This window comes from Marmota flaviventris, chromosome 10 (assembly GCF_047511675.1).
Source record: "Marmota flaviventris isolate mMarFla1 chromosome 10, mMarFla1.hap1, whole genome shotgun sequence".
NCBI lineage: Eukaryota > Metazoa > Chordata > Mammalia > Rodentia > Sciuridae > Marmota > Marmota flaviventris.
In genome coordinates, this window is record NC_092507.1 from 12,369,980 (window position 1) to 12,387,384 (window position 17,405).

General features: G+C 54.8%; 1 protein-coding gene across 7 annotated transcripts in view; it reads left to right on the forward strand.

Moving 5' to 3' along the window:
• Positions 1-475: 475 nt before the first annotated feature.
• The window catches only part of Crocc (ciliary rootlet coiled-coil, rootletin), a 44,312-nt gene continuing 27,382 nt past the window's right edge, over positions 476-17,405 (forward strand). For 5 of the 7 annotated variants that reach the window (XM_071617396.1, XM_071617397.1, XM_071617399.1 and 2 more), the window contains exons 1-10: positions 4,912-4,980; positions 5,486-5,627; positions 7,159-7,313; positions 11,566-11,751; positions 11,839-11,922; positions 11,997-12,058; positions 12,143-12,308; positions 12,794-12,900; positions 16,209-16,445; positions 16,906-17,002. In XM_071617396.1, coding sequence (XP_071473497.1) covers positions 4,921-4,980; positions 5,486-5,627; positions 7,159-7,313; positions 11,566-11,751; positions 11,839-11,922; positions 11,997-12,058; positions 12,143-12,308; positions 12,794-12,900; positions 16,209-16,445; positions 16,906-17,002 — 1,296 coding nt within the window. In that variant the 5' untranslated portion in view covers positions 4,912-4,920. Of the gene's footprint in view, positions 514-4,911; positions 4,981-5,485; positions 5,628-7,158; positions 7,314-11,565; positions 11,752-11,838; positions 11,923-11,996; positions 12,059-12,142; positions 12,309-12,793; positions 12,901-16,208; positions 16,446-16,905; positions 17,003-17,405 lie in introns of those variants that run through there. The other 2 variants (XM_027951935.2, XM_071617401.1) reach the window with 2 other exon arrangements.

Genomic DNA, 17,405 nt, shown 5'->3' on the forward strand with positions numbered 1-17,405 from the left:
GCCCCCTCCGTCTGGTTGGACGATGGGGTCGCTTATCTTGGTCGAAGCTTTGGGGTTTGACGCCTTCAAGACCGAACTGGGGCTGGAGCCGTGGCTCAGCGGTAGAGCACTTGCCTAGCGTGTGAGGCCCTGGTTGGATCCTCGGCACCGCATATAAGTAAATAAAGTAAAGGCCTCGTGTCCACTACAACAGATAGGAAGGACCGAGCCAGACCGCAGCGGAGTTCTTCAGCTGGTCTGACGGCGAAGCCTCGGGCGACGCGCAGCCCCTCGGATTTGCCGTTGGGCGGAAGGCGGTAGTGATGGGTGTGCCGGTGACGAAGGGCAGTCGCTATGAAAGCCACCAACTCAGCGCGAGCAGGATAGGCGCTCCGAGCTCGGAGCCCCAGGCCGCCCACGAATCCGCCCCGCCCTTCGCCCCGCCCACAAGCCCTTCCCGCCCTGCGCCCTGCCCCGCCCTACGCCCCGCCCCCGGCCCGGCCCGGTCGGCCTCGGCGGCGGCGGCGCGCGCAGGTAGGGGCCGGCTGTGAACGCGTGCGCGTGCGCGCGCGCGAGGACGGGGCGGGCGCGCGCCGGGAGGAGAAGGCCGTGCGCGGGGCCGGGGTGGCGCCAGGGGGCGGGCTGGAGCCGCCGCCCGCGCACCGGGGTCCTGTGGGCACCGAGGGCTCGCCCTGCGGCCCCTCGGCCCGGGCAGGGGAAGGGCCGCCCGGGGCTGCGCTCTCCCCTCGCGGATTCTCGCGCGCCGGCCGGGATCTGCCCGGGCCCCGCGGCCTGCAGGCCCCGCCTGCGCCCCTCGGTGGCTGCCGCGAGGCCCTCTCCGACGACGTCCCGAGCTGCGCACCGCGGCCTTGCCCTCCGCGTGGGGTCCTGCTCGTCGTTGCAGCCTGCCAAGTCGAAAGTGCCTTCGTGTGGGGACCAACAGTTGAGGCCCGGGGCTGGGCACGATGCGAGGCTGCAGGAGCCTGCTCCCCCATCCCCCTGGGTTTCTGAGAACGGCCCCCAGGCCCCCTGCGCCCGTCCGTGTCTTTGAAGCTGGCATTTTGAACTGGCTCCCTCTTTTTTTTGTTTTGTTTTGTTTTTTGCAAACCCAAGTCTGAGCGGATGCCTTTCCCCTGGTGACCACATCTCCACAGTCCCCTCCCTGGGAACTGGACTTGTCTGGAGGATTGGAGCGGGGCGGGGTAGCGGCCGGAGGAGACCATCTGTTTACAGCTGAGATTTCCTGTTTTTCCTGACTGAGCTTGCTGCAGGTGCCTGATAAATAGCTCCAAGGGAGGAGCAGAGCAGGGGCAAAGGGTGGGACCCCCGCAGCCGACCCCACACATTCCTTTCAGCCAGGCCCTGGGATTCCATGCGTGCGCCACCGCCCCAGGCCATTGCCTGGTTTTTAACCTGAACTCCTGGGATGGGGCAGGTGCTAGATGTGTGTTCTTTGGTGCCTGTCTGTGACCCCAGGCTGCCCGTCACCATGCTTGGTGGAATCTTGTCCCATTGATCTCAGCCAAAGCCAAGGGGGATTGTTTCCTTTTCTATTTTTTCTATATAATTTTTCCTCTTCAGGTTAAGTATCCTTTATCCAAAATGCTTGGGAGAAGAAATATTTATGATTTTGGACTTTTTTCCAGATTTTGGAATATTTGCAAATACCTAATAAGATATCTTTGGGATAGGACTTAAGTCTAAACACAAAATTCATTTATGGTGTGCAGTAAGAGTTGCATAATAGTAGTCATTGCTGTTATTGTTTAAAACTTTGGAACCAGTCAGAACTGGGTCTCAGCTGTGGCTTCAACTCTTCATGGCTGGTGAGTCTGAGCAAATGACTCCACTGAGCCTTAGTGTAGCCATCGTGTTAATGTTGAAGAAGCTGGCCTGGCTCATAGTTGGTTCAGCATTTTTTTTTTTTTTAATAATTTAACAACTGGAAAATAGAGAAGGGGTGAGTGGTAAGAGCAGCCAGTATGTTTGCAGCTCAGGAGTGACAGCAAAAGACTTTTTGGCCAGCTCCTGCAGTAGGACCTGGAAAATGTCAGGTTTGGAGGGGGCCAGGAATGAGGCAAAGTGTGTCCCCTTTGTACTCACCAGACTGTGGCTGAGAGTCTAGAGCAGGCACAAGGGTATTGACCGGGCACCACCAGTAGTACAACCAGTAATTCTAGTGAACAGTAATGATAACGCGACAATAGCCAATGCTAACCCTGGTTTAGGTGCACATAGTATTAAGGGGACACCCGGTGATATGATGGTGTGACCCTGAGAGTGCAGAGGCTTAACACAATAGAAACTTATTTCTCGATCATGAAAAATCCTGTTGGGTGTTTGGCTGGTGCCTTTCTATGTGGTGAGCTAGGGACCAGATCCTGTCTATCTTGTTGTCCCAGTGTCCCCTCTGACCTTGAAATCATTTCCTTCCAGTTGGTGGACAAGGAAGGAGAGAAATGACTCCTCTGGGGATACTCTTACCGGCTGAGTCTAAAGCGACACACATTCTTACTGTCTTTATTTGCCAGAACCTGACCACATGGCCAGATCTGACTGTAAGGGAGTCCAAGAAACATCTGCAAGCCATATTCCAAGAGAGTTGGAAATGAATTCTAGTAACCCATAGAAGTTTCTGCCAAAGCATATCCAAGCACACAACTAAGCCTAGCACGTCTTATTTAATTCTCATAATGTTTCCATCAGGCACTAATTATCCAATTTTTCAGATGAGGAAACTAAGGCTCAGAGAAATGAAGTCACTGGGTTCAGGGTCATGCAGCTGATGAGGAGACAAAGCCAACATGGTAGTCAAGGTGTTCAGATGCCGTCTTAGTCCATTTCTGTTGCTATAACAAAATATCTGAGCCTGGGAAATTTACAAAGGAAAGGAGTTTATTTAGCTCACGTTCTGGAGGCTGGAAGTCCAGCACTGGGCAGCCACATCTGGCAATGACCTTGTTCTGTGTCATGACATGGAGGAAGGGCAGGTGCAGAGGAGAGGGAGGAGGACCAGGCTGCTTCACAACAGCCCACTACCCTGAGAGACATTAATCCCTTTTGACCTAATCCCCTCTTAAAGTTCTCCCCCACCTCTCAACACTTGAACTGGGGACCAAAGTTCAGTGTGAGTTTTGGAGGGGACAAGTCACATCGGAACCACAACAGACACTGGAGCAGTAACATTCAGATTTCCATGAATTTAGTCATTTATTGGAGAATAAGATACAGCTGTGGAAGTCAGGGAGGCGCAGGTCCCCACACGGTTTAGCTATGATTTCTTGGGATCCCAGAACCCAGAAGGGCTCTTACAGTGGAGCCCCGGGTTGATGCCACCCAGTACCCAGCCCCTGGCATCTTGTTCCCTTCCCCCCACATCTGGCCTGCTTGGCATAGCACGTCTATGGCACTTACCTTGGCCCGATTGGGCCGCCCTGGTTCCTAGTTGTCCTCTTGCAGGACGGAATCCATAGTTGGGCATGAGGGGTCCAGTCTGGATCCATACGCATTTATGTAGCACCTGCTGTCTTCCTGGATCTGTCATAGAGGTGATAGAGCCTTGAAAAGCAGGTGCCCTGGCCTTGCCCTCTAGGTACCCATTGGGAACTGCTTGGCCTCAGGGGGCTGAGCTGTGGGCTTCCTACTCCCCTGCAGCGAGTTACCTTGAATAGGTGAGAACCCACCTATATGAGGTCAGTTTCCTCATATGGAAATGGGTTGAGGTGAGGACTAAATAAGATAATTTATCCCCTCGAACAAAGGACACCAAGAGGTAGCAGAAGCCCAGACACAGGACACTAAGGAAGATAGGAACTGTGGCTGCCATTTATAACCATTCACTACCTGCCAGGTGTGCTTCTTATACCCTTCAACTCAATTCTCACGATTATCTTATGTGGTCGGTTCTGTTGTTCCCATTTTAGAGATGAGAAGAGTGAGGCTTGGAGAGGAAACTTTTCCATGGTCATACTGTCAACTGTCATACTGTCAGAGACAGGTGTCAGATGTGTCCCCAGGACAGATTCTGGCTCCAGAGCAGTGGGCCTAACCACTGTGCCATATGGCCTTCTTGCTGCAGGGAGGTGCAGAGGGAGGCGATGGGTGGACTCCTGGGCTCCACAACCGTCATGTCCTGCCCCCCTGTCCTCCCTGGACTGTACATCCAGGATTTTCAAGTGACTGAATTCAGTGTTTGTCGCTAAGTGAACCTGGTGTTGTGTGCTGCTGACGCCCAGAGAGCGTTATGTTTAATCCCCAGGTGATTCCTCCATACCACCATTCTCTGCATTTTACACTTGAGGACACTGAGGCTCAGAGAGACAAAGAAGTTTGCTCTGGGGCACACAGTGCAGCGGGGGTGAAGGACTCAGTCCCTGCCTGGGCCCACAGTGTTCTTTGCCCCGCACCTGTTTTGAAGAAACATCATTCCAGAGCCCCGTGGATACATTTGTCGCAAGCCGCGCGAGCTCTGTTCTGGGTCAGCAACGAGGATCGGGACTCTGGCCTTTCCCGCCTTCAGGCTGCTATCCCCACCTCCTGGGCTTGGAGGGCTCTAGGACCCGGCAGCCTGGGGAAGGTGGAGGGTTCTTACCTCCAGGTCCTGCCCTCCCCTCCTTCCCTCTACAGCGCCCCTTCGGTCCTCCTCTCTCCCCTCTCTCCTCCCTCCAGCTCTGCACCCAGCTGTCCCCACTTCCCAGTCCTCCTCGGCAGCTGCAGCTCTCCCTCCTCTCCTTTCCCATCCTCTGCTCCCCACTGGCTCCTCCCCGCTCCTCCCCGCTCCTCCCACTGCCCGGTCACGTGGGGGCGCCGCCGGATTTAAGCTTAATCTGCCTGATGCTCAGCTCAGCGGCCTGGGCTAGGGGTGGGTCCGGGGGTGGGCAGCTAAGTTAGTCTTGGGGCCCTGGAGAAGGGGACGGGAACGTGCCCAGAGCCTCTTCCCCCATGAGCTTGGGGCTGGTGGGGTCGCTGGAGGCCCAGCTGGCACTGGAGACGGTTATCCAGGTGGGTGCTGAGGGCTGTGCCCACCCTGTGCAGGGAGGGGAGCAGGGCCTATGTGTGGTAAGAGGTGGGTGCATCCTGGGGGCCAAAGGGAGGAAGAGGTGTGGTGGTAATGGTGGGTACACAGCCCCAGCTCACAGATCCTGGCAAGACTGAGGATTTAAGGGCACCCAGGTGGCAGGAGGAAGGGGATCCCTACTCCTAGATTTTAGGATCTGGGTGACTGACACAGAAGGACCTTCACCCATCCAGGGTCAGCTGGATTGAGCTCCTCATGCTGATGCCTCGTTTGGGCTGTGTCCTCACTGTGCGATTTGTTCTCTTCTCCCACCCTTGGGCAGGGGCCTCCCTTCAGGGCCAGGCCACACGACCACCTTTCTGACTCCTAGGCTTTGCTCTGGTTTCCTGGACACCTATCTCTTGGACCACAGGACTTTGTTATCCTCTCCCCTCAGGCCAGGAAGTGCGGGATCCCAGGTCCCTGAAGACCCTCTCTCTTTCCCCACAGACACTGGAGAGAAGTGTCCTGGGACCCAGGCAGGAGAAGAGCCCGAGCGTGCAGGATCCTGCCCAGGACTCTCAGCACACCAGCCTGCCTGCCTGCATCAGGGAGATTGTCACCCGCAACCTCTCCCAGCCTGAGAGCCCAGGTACCATGGCCCGCCAGGGACCCTGCCCACAGGTCACCTGTTCTCCCACCCCTCCTCTGCAGTCAGGATCATAGCATCCATTTCTCCAACACTCACTCTGAGGGAAGTGCAAGACTTTGAGGGAAGGGCCCATTTCACAGAGGAGGAAATGGAGCCTGGGAGGTGTGATTTGCCTAAGTAGGCTTATGTAGTCCCCATTGGATGCATCTAGAAGAGAAGGGCCACGCATCCCTTCCCCAAGCTGCTGTGAAGACTCCACCCCAACATTGCATTCCCTCCCAGGGAAGGTGTGAGCTGGCGGAACCTGAGATTACAGGGGCCACCCCTCAGCCCCACCCAGGCTTTGCAGAGGTCTGATGGTGGGTTGGGAAGGCTGATGGGCACCTGCTCTTTCTAGTGGGCAGCATGCAGGGACCTTTTATGCGGCCTGAGCGACTAGGAATGACACACATGGGGCAGCTATGAGTTGGCAGCTGTGCTGGGGGTGTTTGGGGTCCTCCTGCCATGGTTCCTGTTCAGCTGCCAGGTTGGGGACAGGACCTCTCCTTGGGAGGACCAGGGATGTGGGGACCCTGGAGCCCCAAGCTGGAGGAACAGCTGTTTGAGGCCCAGGGTCAAAGGGCAGCCCATAAGAGGAGGACAATCCTGCCCCCCCAACACCTTTCTTTTCCTCCACACTCTTCCTCCTCCTCCTCCCAACCTGACCTACACTAGCTTGAGCCTTGGAAGTTATGTGAACCCCTGCCCTTGAGTGAGGCTTTTCTGTTTTCCTGGCATGGCCTGGTACTCTCCCACCCACTTTATGGATGAGCAAGTGACACCCTGAGAAGAATAGTAATTGGAGAAGGAATCAAGAACTCAGAAGCTGGGCATGGTGGCCCACACCTATAATCCCAGTGACTCAGGAGGCTGAGGCAAGAGGATCACAAATTTGAGGCTTGCCTCAACTATTTAGTGCAGACCTGAGCAACTTAGTGAGCCCCTGTCTCAAAATAAAAAAGGGTTGTGGATGTAGCTCAGTGTTAAAAAGTGCCTGGGTTCAATTCCAGTAGTCAAAAAAAGAACTCGAGGCTTTGCTGGGTTTGTGGCACAGGCCTGTAATCCCGGCAATTTGGGAGGCTGAGGCAGGAGGATCACCTATTCAAGGCCAGCCTTACCAACGTAACAGGATCCAGTCTCAAAATGAGAAAATAAAAAGAGTTGGGGGTGGAGCTCTGGTAAAGTGCCCCTGTGCTGCGAAACAAACAAAAGATCACCTTGGGGCTTCACTCAGCGAGGACTCCCTTCAATCCCAGACTGAGCCCGGCTCCTGCCCTTCCTGGGTCTTGAGGACCACACCTAGCTGAGGGTGAGTCTAGCTTTAGCCCCTGTCCTGGTCCTCCGCCTGCCTGGTCTTCAGGCCTGGAGCTGTAGCCACCCCCACCCAGGGTCCTCCCTAGGGCCTGGTTGTCCCCCTTGCCCCTGTGGATAGGTGGGGCATCTGTCCTACTAGACCAGGCAGAGCCAACCACATGCCCTCGGTCCCTTCCAGCCCTGCCGCCGGCCCCAGAGATGGCGTCACTGCTGTCCCTGCAGGAGGAGAACCAGCTGCTGCAGCAGGAGCTGTCCCGCGTGGAGGACCTCCTGGCCCAGAGCTGCGCTGAGCGCGACGAGCTTGCCATCAAATACAGCGCGGCCAGCGAGAGGGTGGGTGCTGCCTGGGGAAGGCCGGAGCAGGGAGAGGCCAGGCCAGGCCACACTTGGGAGCAGGTGGGCCCTGGATCAAGCCAGCCTGGGAGCAGATTGTGGCTCTGCGGCTGGAATGGCCCTGAGCAGTGGCTCCACTCTCCCTGTTTATTGTGGGGGTGGGAGGGTGATGGAGCTGCTGTGCAGGACCCGTGGGGACATGGAACGAGGGGTGTTTCAGTCCCATCTGTCCTAGGCCTGTTGAGTGTCAGGCACAGAGAACGAGACCCCTAGGGGCCCTTCAGCCCCTCAAGACTCTGGACATCTCCCCAGTCTCCCGCTCCATGGCACCGGGGTTGAGGCAGTGGCTGGCTGCTGGGTCAGGTGGCACAGGCACCCACAAAATTCTGTGGGCTGGTTGGGGACAGCCACAAGATTTACCACTGTCCCCCGGGGTTGAGGCCTGGGCAGGGAAGGAGGAAGCCAGGCCTGTCTGCATGTCCATCACCAGGTACCTGTGTTGTGGCTTGTGAGGGGCTGGGGGAGGTAGGTGAGGGCCAGGGGCAGGGTGAACCCCCAGGCTCATGGCAGGCGGTCCTGGGGAGTTGGTGGTGACAGAAGGTTGGTGAGCGTTGCATGAGGGATGAAGTGTGTGTGGACGGAGGAATGGAGGTGGGAGGTTGTGGGCAGTAGTCACAGCTGTAACAGTAGCTCCCGTTTATTGAGTGCCTACTGTGTGCCAGTAACTTGCAAAGTACTTACGTTTAATGCATTACTGTCAGAATCATGCTGCCCGTTTAACAGAAGAGAAGATGGAGGCTCAGAGGGAAAGCACCATACAAGGGCTGCACAGCCAGTTAAGACAAGAAGCGGGTCTCCCCCCTGCCAGCTGCCTGCCAGGGATCCTAGGGATGAAGAAGGTGGAAGGAACCCAGAGGGGCAGGACTCCCTGTTTGTTAGCAGAAGGGCCAGGGTTGGCCCGGGACCCCTAGGCTGGGCCTGTCTGTACAGAGGTCTGCATGCCGTGCTGGAGAGGTGTGTGCGTTTCTGTGTGTAGTCAGGGGGTGATCCTGTGTCCTGGTAGCTGCCCGCCTAGACAAGCCCCCAACTTGTTGGGACTTGCTGAGAAGCAGCGTGGGGGGCCAAAGTGGCCCCTAGTTTTGGGGACAGCACAGAACACATTTTCCCAGGGTCTGCAGGGTGTGTGGAGGGCAGGCTGGCTGGATCCCACATTGTCAATGGTGACAGCTCCTGGCACAAGGCCAAGCCCCCAGGGGCTGCCTTCTAAATGCCAACTTCCAAATGACAGTGAAGCCAGCCCTTTCCCTGGCTGGCAGAAGAATGTCGAGGTGCAAGTTGGCAGGTTCCTTCCCTGCTGGGACACAGCTGCTGAGACTGGGGCTGCGGCACCAGGTGGGGGCCTGAGGTAGTCTAGACAGTTCCCTCACGCGTCCTGTGTGGGTGTTTCTGAACAGCCTGCAGTGGGAGCCTGGCATTGTGACTCTCCGGTGTGTGAGGCAGTTTGAGGCCCATCTGGGGCCTGGGACTGGGGTAGAAGGATTTTCGAGGCCTTTCCTTTTTTTTTTTTAAACATGCAGGAACAGCTTTATTAATTCGCTTTCAGAGATAGCAGGAGGATCCCAAATTACTGAAGCAGCTGCAACATTTTTTTTTTAAGAGAGAGGATTTATTAATATTTCTTTTTTAGTTTTCGGCGGACACAACATCTTTGTTTGTATGTGGTGCTGAGGATCGAACCCGGGCCGCACGCATGCCAGGCGAGCGCGCTACCGCTTGAGCCACATCCCCAGCCCCTTTCTAGGCTTTTCCTAACGGGGGTCCTCAGAGAGCATTTGCCGGCAGTCACCTGTTACAAAGGGGGAAACTGAGGCCTGGAGGGGGCGTGGTGGGCCCAGGGTAGGAGTCCCTTGGTCATGGGTAGCCTTCCCCTGAAGCTCACTTGTCCTTGTGCCGATGGGTGGCAGCGCATGCCATAACCGGGTTGGGGGCCATCAGGAAGGTTGTTCTGATCCTTCATTCCATGACGGTCCTGGGATGGGGAGTGAGGGGGTTCATATCCTATGAACTGCATGTTAGGTAGTGGCTTCCCAGAGGCTACTTCCTAGGTCAGAGAGAGGACCTCACAGTCCCTAAGGAGCAGGTGTAGTGGAAGGAGGGAGGTGGCCTTGCCCCTTGGCTCCAGAGCATAACCCCCCCATCTCTCCTAGTGTCCATGGCAACCTGGACAGAGTGAATTGAATGGTGGCATTAGGGCCCCAGTTGCTAGGGGACACAGTAAACTTCTTTGATCCCTGGCCTGGTGGCAGCCACCTTCCTTTCTGAATTGCAAGTAAAATTGAAAGGCTGTTTTGTGAGGGGCAGAGTTCATGGAGAGGGTGGAGGTGTGACCAGGAGTGGCCTGGCTGTGAGCACTGGGGAAGTGGGCAGCTCCAGGCACTATGGAACCCTCCAGATCACAGAAGCGAATGGCACTGGGGGCAGGCGGGTGCAGAGCACAAAGTCAGACCCCACAGAGACGGACACATTCAGGTTCACGGTGCACGTGGCGTAACCAACAGCCATTGCCACTGCCACAGCTAGGCCTCACACCTGCCCACAGGAGAGTCATCCCAACAGACAGTGTCACCACTGTCATGTGTCCATAATGCAGGTGGCACAGCACACATCTCACATCTCACAGATGCACAAAACACAAAAAGCATGGGACACAAAACAGCCACCTGCCAGTTAGCCCCACGAAGGCACACACAGACTGCAGAGACACGTAGCGCTCAGACCCTCCCAGGCCCCTGCTGAGAGCCATGCCCAGGCCCCCCGACACCCAGATGACTGTCTGTAAACTCACGCCCAATACACTTAGACACGGGGCCCGCGCCACGGCATAGACCATGGAGGCCACCTCGCCCAGGTGCGTGTGAAGGCCCGGACACACCAGAGTATCAACATGTCCCCAGCACACGTGAAGCCCCCTGGGGCTAAATCCATCCCACTCCCAGCCAGCGAGGGTGTGAGCTTGACACAGAATGTTCACGCCTTTTGGGGCTACCTCTGTCATGTACAGCTGGGGACACCTGCACAGCGCCCGACTTGGGCAGACTCCACACAGACACTTGCCACAGGTCTGCAGCCCCTGTCCAGGTAGAGCCCCCACTGCCACCCCTCAGCCCCCTTAGCCAGCATTCCTCCCTCTCCAGCCTTCCCCCAGCATCCCTGGGGTGGAGTGGGTGAGATGTAGTTGTCCTTGGCTTTGTGGGTGGCGCACAGAGCCCTCCTGCTGGCTTCCTTGTGACCAGTGTGGCTCCACCTGCATGGGCATCAGTGCCCTGCTGGGCTGTAGCAGACCAGGTGCAGGGGAAGTGGGTGGTGAGTGTGGGGTGGCTTCAGTCAGCTGGGCTTGTCCCCATTGTTGTCCTCAGGCCCCCTGTGTGCTCACCACCCTGCAGAGTCCATTCCCCTCAGCTCCCTCCTTCCTTCTAAAGGCCAGTGCCTTAGGGTGTTGAGAGGGTCCCATGGTAGTGTGGTGGCCAGAGCTGGAGGGCATCCTGCACTGCCCTCAGGGGGTGCAGGGCAGCAGCAGCAGAGGCCCCCTGTAAGGTGGCATGAAAGGGAGAGAAGCAGGCTCTAGATAGGATGATGTCACAGAGCACCATGTGTATTGGGGGGCTCACTGTGTCACCCTGGGGACATCTGAGAATGCCTGTGTGGGTTACATGTCTGTAAGCCTGGGGTCTGCAGTGTGGGACTGTGCCTACCCCTTGGGTGGATTCACATGTGTTGGTGCCATTCATGCCACTCCAACACCAATGGGAACAAAAAAAAATTAAGAAAAGAAAAGATACAATGGGGAACAAACATCCAGGTTTTCCTGAGTTTACCTTCAGGTCCAGTGGGGGTGAGGCCAATCTAATCAGCACAGCAGGGGTGAAGCGTTCTGGAGAGGCTGGGCTACTGTGACCCCCCCACACACCCTGCATCTGTGTTGCATGCACCTGGTTGTGGGTGGCTAACTTGTATGTGCCTGTGTGTGCCCTGTCTGTGTGTCTGTGCATGCCTTGTCTGTCCATGCACAGCTGCATTAGCCTGTGCATACATGCACTGCATTTGGGCTTGCCCACATGTGCCTGCTCCCTGGGGCGCAAGGCTATGGACTTACAAGGCATTGTGGTCCGGGCCCATCCTGGCAGCCCCTGCAGAGGCCTGTGCCTGCCTTCCCTAGGGGCCCAGGCCTCTCACCCAGGGCCCTTCCCTGCAGCTGGAGCAGGCTATGCGGCTGGAATCTGGGGAGCTGGAGCCACAGGAGCCCCCGGGGCTGGTCCGCCAGAGTGTGGAGCTGCGGAGGCAGCTGCAGGAGGAGCAGGCCTCCTACCGACGCAAGCTGCAGGCCTACCAGGAGGGCCAGCAGAGGCAGGCCCAGCTAGTGCAGCGGCTTCAGGCCAAGGTCAGGGCCACCCACCCCCGCTCTTGCCCTCACTTTCCTCTGCCTTGCCCCTGCTCCTGGAACACCGTTGCTTCCCTCCATCCCCAGATTCTCCAGTACAAGAAGAGGTGCTCCGAGCTGGAGCAGCAGCTGCTAGAGAGGTCCACAGAGCTGGAGCAGCAGCGGCTGAGGGTGGGTATCAGGGTGGGGTGGGCGCAGGCCCTTCCCTCCGCCTGTCCTGTCTGAGGCTGCCCCCTCCCACCTAGGACACAGAGCACAGCCAAGACCTGGAGAGTGCCCTTCTCCGCCTGGAGGAGGAGCAGCAGAGGTGAGGTTGCGGTAAGGAGGGCGCAGGGCTGGTGGTGCTGCCCTGGGTGGGTGAGTGCCCACTGGCCCCTTGTGCCCTGCCCAGGAGTGCTAGCCTGGCCCAGGTGAACGCTATGCTGCGAGAACAGCTGGACCAGGCAGGCTCCGCCAATCAGGCTCTGAGCGAGGACATTCGCAAGGTAACCAGCGACTGGACACGCAGCTGTAAGGAGCTGGAGCAGCGGGAGGCGGCGTGGAGGCGCGAGGAGGAGGTGCGTGTGGGCAGCCTGGCGGGTGCAGGGCCCTTGAGGAGCGCTGGAATGGGGGGCCCTCGGGAATGGGAGCAGAAATGCGCCTGGCGCAGGTGAGCAGAGGTCATGGTGGTCATAGCAAAGTCGTTTGTTTAGCTTTGTGTTTGGTACCAGGGATCGAACCCAGGGGCGTTTGAGCACTAGCCACATCCCAGCCCTTTTTATATTTTAGAGACCGGGCCTAGCAAAGTTGCTTAGGGCGTCACAAAATTGCTGAGGCTGGCTTTGAAATTTTGATCCTCCTGCCTCGGCCTCCGGAGCTGCTGGGATTACGGGAGTTTACATTGATTACACAGGACGTGTGCCTTTTCTTTTACGCCTCATAATAACGGCGTAGTGACTGCCACCATCCTTACTTAAAGAAAGGTTCTGCCTGCTTCCTCCCACGATAGGGGGGAGGAGCCAGCGCCCCGCCCCGCCCCTCACGCAGCACGTCTTCCCTCCAGTCCTTCAATGCCTACTGCAGCAACGAACATAACCGCCTGCTCCTCCTCTGGAGGAAAGTCGTGGGGTTCCGACGGCTGGTCAGCGAGGTGAAGATGGGCACTGAGAGGTAAGGCCCTGCCAGCGGCCTCCTAAGTGAGACTCAACTCAGCACACCTACTGTGTGCTGGGCTCTGTGGAGATGTAGAGCAACTGGGGTAACGGCAGTCAACGGTTAACTAGGGATTACCAAGAGCTAGGCTCTCTGCACTTGTTATTTTACCTGATATTTACAGTGTCCTTTTAAGGTAGAAACTATAGTATTTCCCAGTGTACAGATGAGGACTTTAAGGCCCAGAGAGGTTGAGTGACCTTCCCAAGGCCAAACAGCTGTGTCAATTAAGATTTGAAGCTCCTGCTTTAAATCCACCAGAATACTCAATTCTACCAAAACCCTTGCAACATCTAATGGTTGGGCTACTGTGACCCCCCCCCCCCCTGCAAAAATTCTAGATCAAAGAAGCAAGTGCTCAGACAAAGGGAATGTTCTGGAAGCTCAGAAGGATGAAAGGGTGGAGAAGCCAAAAGGAAGTGGGAGTTGCAGGGAGCCCTGAGGAGTGGGTAGGGTTGGAAGTAGCAGAGCCAGGTGCTTCAGGCAGAGGGAACAGCATGAGCAAAGTCTCTAGGATGGGAGAGAGTGGCTGCTGGTGGGGTTGGAGGAACAGCAGGAATGAAAGGAGAGCCTCACTGGGCAGGGAGCCTGGCCCTGCCTGTCCTGAGCAGAGGCTGTATCCTTGTCAGCATGGATTGTCAGCTAGACGCAGTTGATCAGGCTGTGGGCTGCACCTCCAGCCGGGAAACTGATGTGTTTACTTTTTAAAAAAAATATATATATATTTTAGTTGTTGATGGACCTTTATTTATATGTAGTACTAAGAATCGAGCCCAGGGCCTCACACATGCTAGGCAAGCGCTCCACCACTGAGCCATGACCCCCCAGCCCCATGTTTCCTTTTTCACATGAAAAAAATTTTTAAAAAATATTTATTTTTAGTTGTAGTTGGATACAATACCCTTATTTCACTTATTTATTGTTATATGGTGCTGAGGATCAACCCAGGGCCTCGCACGTGCCAGGCGAGCACTCCACTGCTGAGCCACAACCCCAGCCCACATGAAAATTTTTTAATTAATCTTTTCCTATATCTTGAAATAGTCAGGGTCTGATTTCCATTTTTGATCTTCATAGTTTGTTTGGATCAGGAACTATGAAAATTAACACAATGTGACTTTTTTTTTTTATTCTTTTGACCTTTTAAGTCTCCTTTAAATTATTTGTTAGGGAAACTGGGTCAGTTGTCCCAGAGATTCCCATAGTCTGGATTTTGCTGGTTGTGTCCCTGAGGTATCATTTAACATGTTCCTCTGTTCCTTGTATTTCCTGTGAATTGCACATTGGATCTAAGGCTAGATCAGATGCAGATTGGCATTTTGTTTTTCTGGCAAGGCTGCGGGATGGAAGGTGTTCTCCATCAGAAGGCCCTGGCCTGTGTGCCTCTCTTTGTGATGCTCTTGGTGCTCTAGACGTTCACCGAGAATAGACAGCTGCAGTATTCGCCTTTGTACAGTAACTGGATGCCAATGAGGCACTTCCTATCTTCACTGTTGGATACCCAGCCTTACAGTTCACTCAAGAGAGGACTAGATTTAACCTACATATGGATATGAAATAGACTTTAGTTTTAATCAGCATTCTCAAGGTTCCCATTTCACAAGGGTACAGAGTAGGAAATCTCCTACCTGATCCCAGACACTTACCTCCCCTCCTCAAGTCAAGCAGTGTCACCAGTTTCCTAAGTGACCTTCCTTAACCAGGTGCAGTGACATATGCCTGTAGTACCGGCACTCCTGAGGCTGATGTGGGGTCGGGGGGAATCTCTTGAGCCCAAGAGTTCAAGACCAACCTGGGCAACATAGAAAGATTCTGTCAAAAAAAAAAAAAAAATTCCTATGTGACCTTTCAAGGTTCTTCTATACAAGCAAATATAGCAAGTCTCTCAGTCCCATCTCTCTCTTTCCTCCTGGTCCCCCCCCCTTTTGGGTAAATACTATGGGTATATGGGTAGAGTTTCATCTTTGCAGTTCTTTTTTTAAATTTTTTATTTGTTTTAATTAGTTATACATGACAGTAGAAAACACTTACATACTTTGATGTATCATACTTAGATGGGATATAATTTCTCATTTTTCTGATTATATATATTATAGAATTACATTGGTCATACAGTCACATACATACATAAAGTAATGATGTCTGTTTCATTCTACTATCTTTCTTATCCTCACATCCCCTGCCTTCCCCTCCTTTCACTTCCCTCTACGTAATCTAACGTAACGCTATTCTTTCAGTCAGTTCCTTTTTTTTTCATAAATTTTTTTTAGTTGTAGGTGGACACAATACCTTTATTTAATTTGTATATTTTTATGTGGTGCTGGGGACCAAACCCAGGGCTTCACACATGCAAGGCGAGTGCTCTACCACTGAGCCACAACCCCAGCCCCATCTTTGCAGTTCTTGAAGATACTTTCTTCACCTACTAGTTACTACTGGGAGATGGCTCCATATCAGTCTAGGAAGAGGTTCCCCATTGGTTTTCCTTGGCTGCAAAGTAGGCCACTGAATGGATATACCACCATCTGTTTAATAACACTCCTTTTTTTTAATATTTATATTTTTTTAGTTGTAGTTGGACACGATACCTTTATTTTATTTATTTATTTTTATGTGGTGCAGAGGATTGAACCCAGGGCCTCACATGTGCTAGGCAGTTGCTCTGCCTCTGAGCCACAACCCCAGCCCAGCACTCCTCTTTTGATGGATACTTAGATTGTCACCGGTACTTTTTTTTTTTGGTACTGGGGATTAAATCCAGGGGTACTTTACTACTGAGCTACATCCCTAGTCCTTTTTTATTTTTTATTTTGAGATAGGGTCTTGCTAAGTTGCAGAGACTGGTCTTGAACTTGATCTTCTTGCCTTAGCCTCCCGAGTCACTGGGATTACAGGTGTGCACCACTGTGCCTGGCGGGAGTTTTACAGGGGCAGGCAGTACAGCACACAGTGCACATGGGTCACCCCTCGTGGTGGGTGTCTGGGTGTGCAGGGTGCATTCCTAGTGGAGCTGGAGGGCAAAGTGCTTATATATTCATGATTTTCTGAGCTCTCCTAGTTGGTCTCCATTGTAGTTATACCCATTTACCCTCCTACCAGCCGTTTGGAGGAGGGCCTGGTTCCCCGCAGCCTCACCCACACTGGGCATTATGTAACATTTTTTTTTTTTTTCAGTCAATCTGATAGTGACAAGTGACATCTCAGAGTGGTTTTAATTTGCATTTGGTAGTCCCCTGCATCCCATCCCCATCCTGTGCTCTCCTCAGGGACCTGCGGCAGCTGGGAGGGGAGCTGGCCCGGACATCTCGGGCTGTCCAAGAGGTGGGCCTGGGGCTGAGTGCTGGCCTGAAGCTGGCGGAGAGCCGGGCCCAGGCAGCCCAGGAGAAGCAGGTGCTGCTGCAGGCCCAGCTGGAGGAGCAGCTGCAGGCCAAGGTGCTCCGAGAGAAGGACCTGTCCCAGCTGCAGGTGCAGAGCGACCTGGACAAGGCTGAACTCAGTGCTAGGTGGGTGGTGGTGACACTGTTCAAGTTCAGCTTCCCCACAGAGGGGCACCTAGAGACTCTGGGAGGGGGACTGTCTGTTCCACGCATCAGACCCTATTTCTGCTTGGGCTCAGCCAGGCTTCCCAGGTCCCTGTGTGGGACTCAGAGGGCTCTTTCCCAGGGCACATCATGAGCAGTTCGACCTGTGAGGATGGGACCCATGGCCCTAACTTCTGCCTCCTGGACAATGCCCAGGGTGCTTTCCAAAGAGACACGACAGTGGTGACCTCAGTCCCATTTTATTGGTGCAAAGTCTGAAGCCCAGAAGGAAGAGTGACCTGCCCAGGGTCACACAGCTAGGGAAGTGGATTTTAGTGGCTCTGCTCAGGTTTGGGGAAACACAAAAGACCCAGAAGCCAGTGGGTTTGAGGAGAAACTGGGGCAGGTCCCCCATTTACCTCTGTTGCTTCCCTACCTTAAGAGTGACAGAGTTGGCCCTGGCCATGGAGCGCCTTCAGAACCAGAATCTGGAGAAGGATCAGGTCAACAAGGCCCTCACTGAGAAGCTAGAGGCCCTGGTGAGTTATGGTGGGTAGATGAGGGCCCGACCAGATCCATGGACCCAGGCTTAGGGCTGGGCTACTCAGACATGCTACTCACCCCCACATCATGTGCCAGGATCAGGGTAAGAACAGTCACTTCCTGTATCCTTTCCACACTCCCAGCGGCCCTCCCTCATGATCCCCACTGCACAGAGTGTGCTCCAACCCAGTAAGCAGGGGAGTAGGACTCCACCTCCTGCCTGAGCTCCCAGAGGAGCATGGTTGCCTCCTACCAGAGGGATCCTCCCTAGGGCACTGCTTGCATTGGTCACCTTCTGTGTGGGGCTGAGCCTGGCTCTTCTCCAGTGACTGGGACAGGACATTGCCTCTCCGGGCCTCTGGGGGCAGTGGGTTCTGCTAGCTGATCTATGGATAGCCA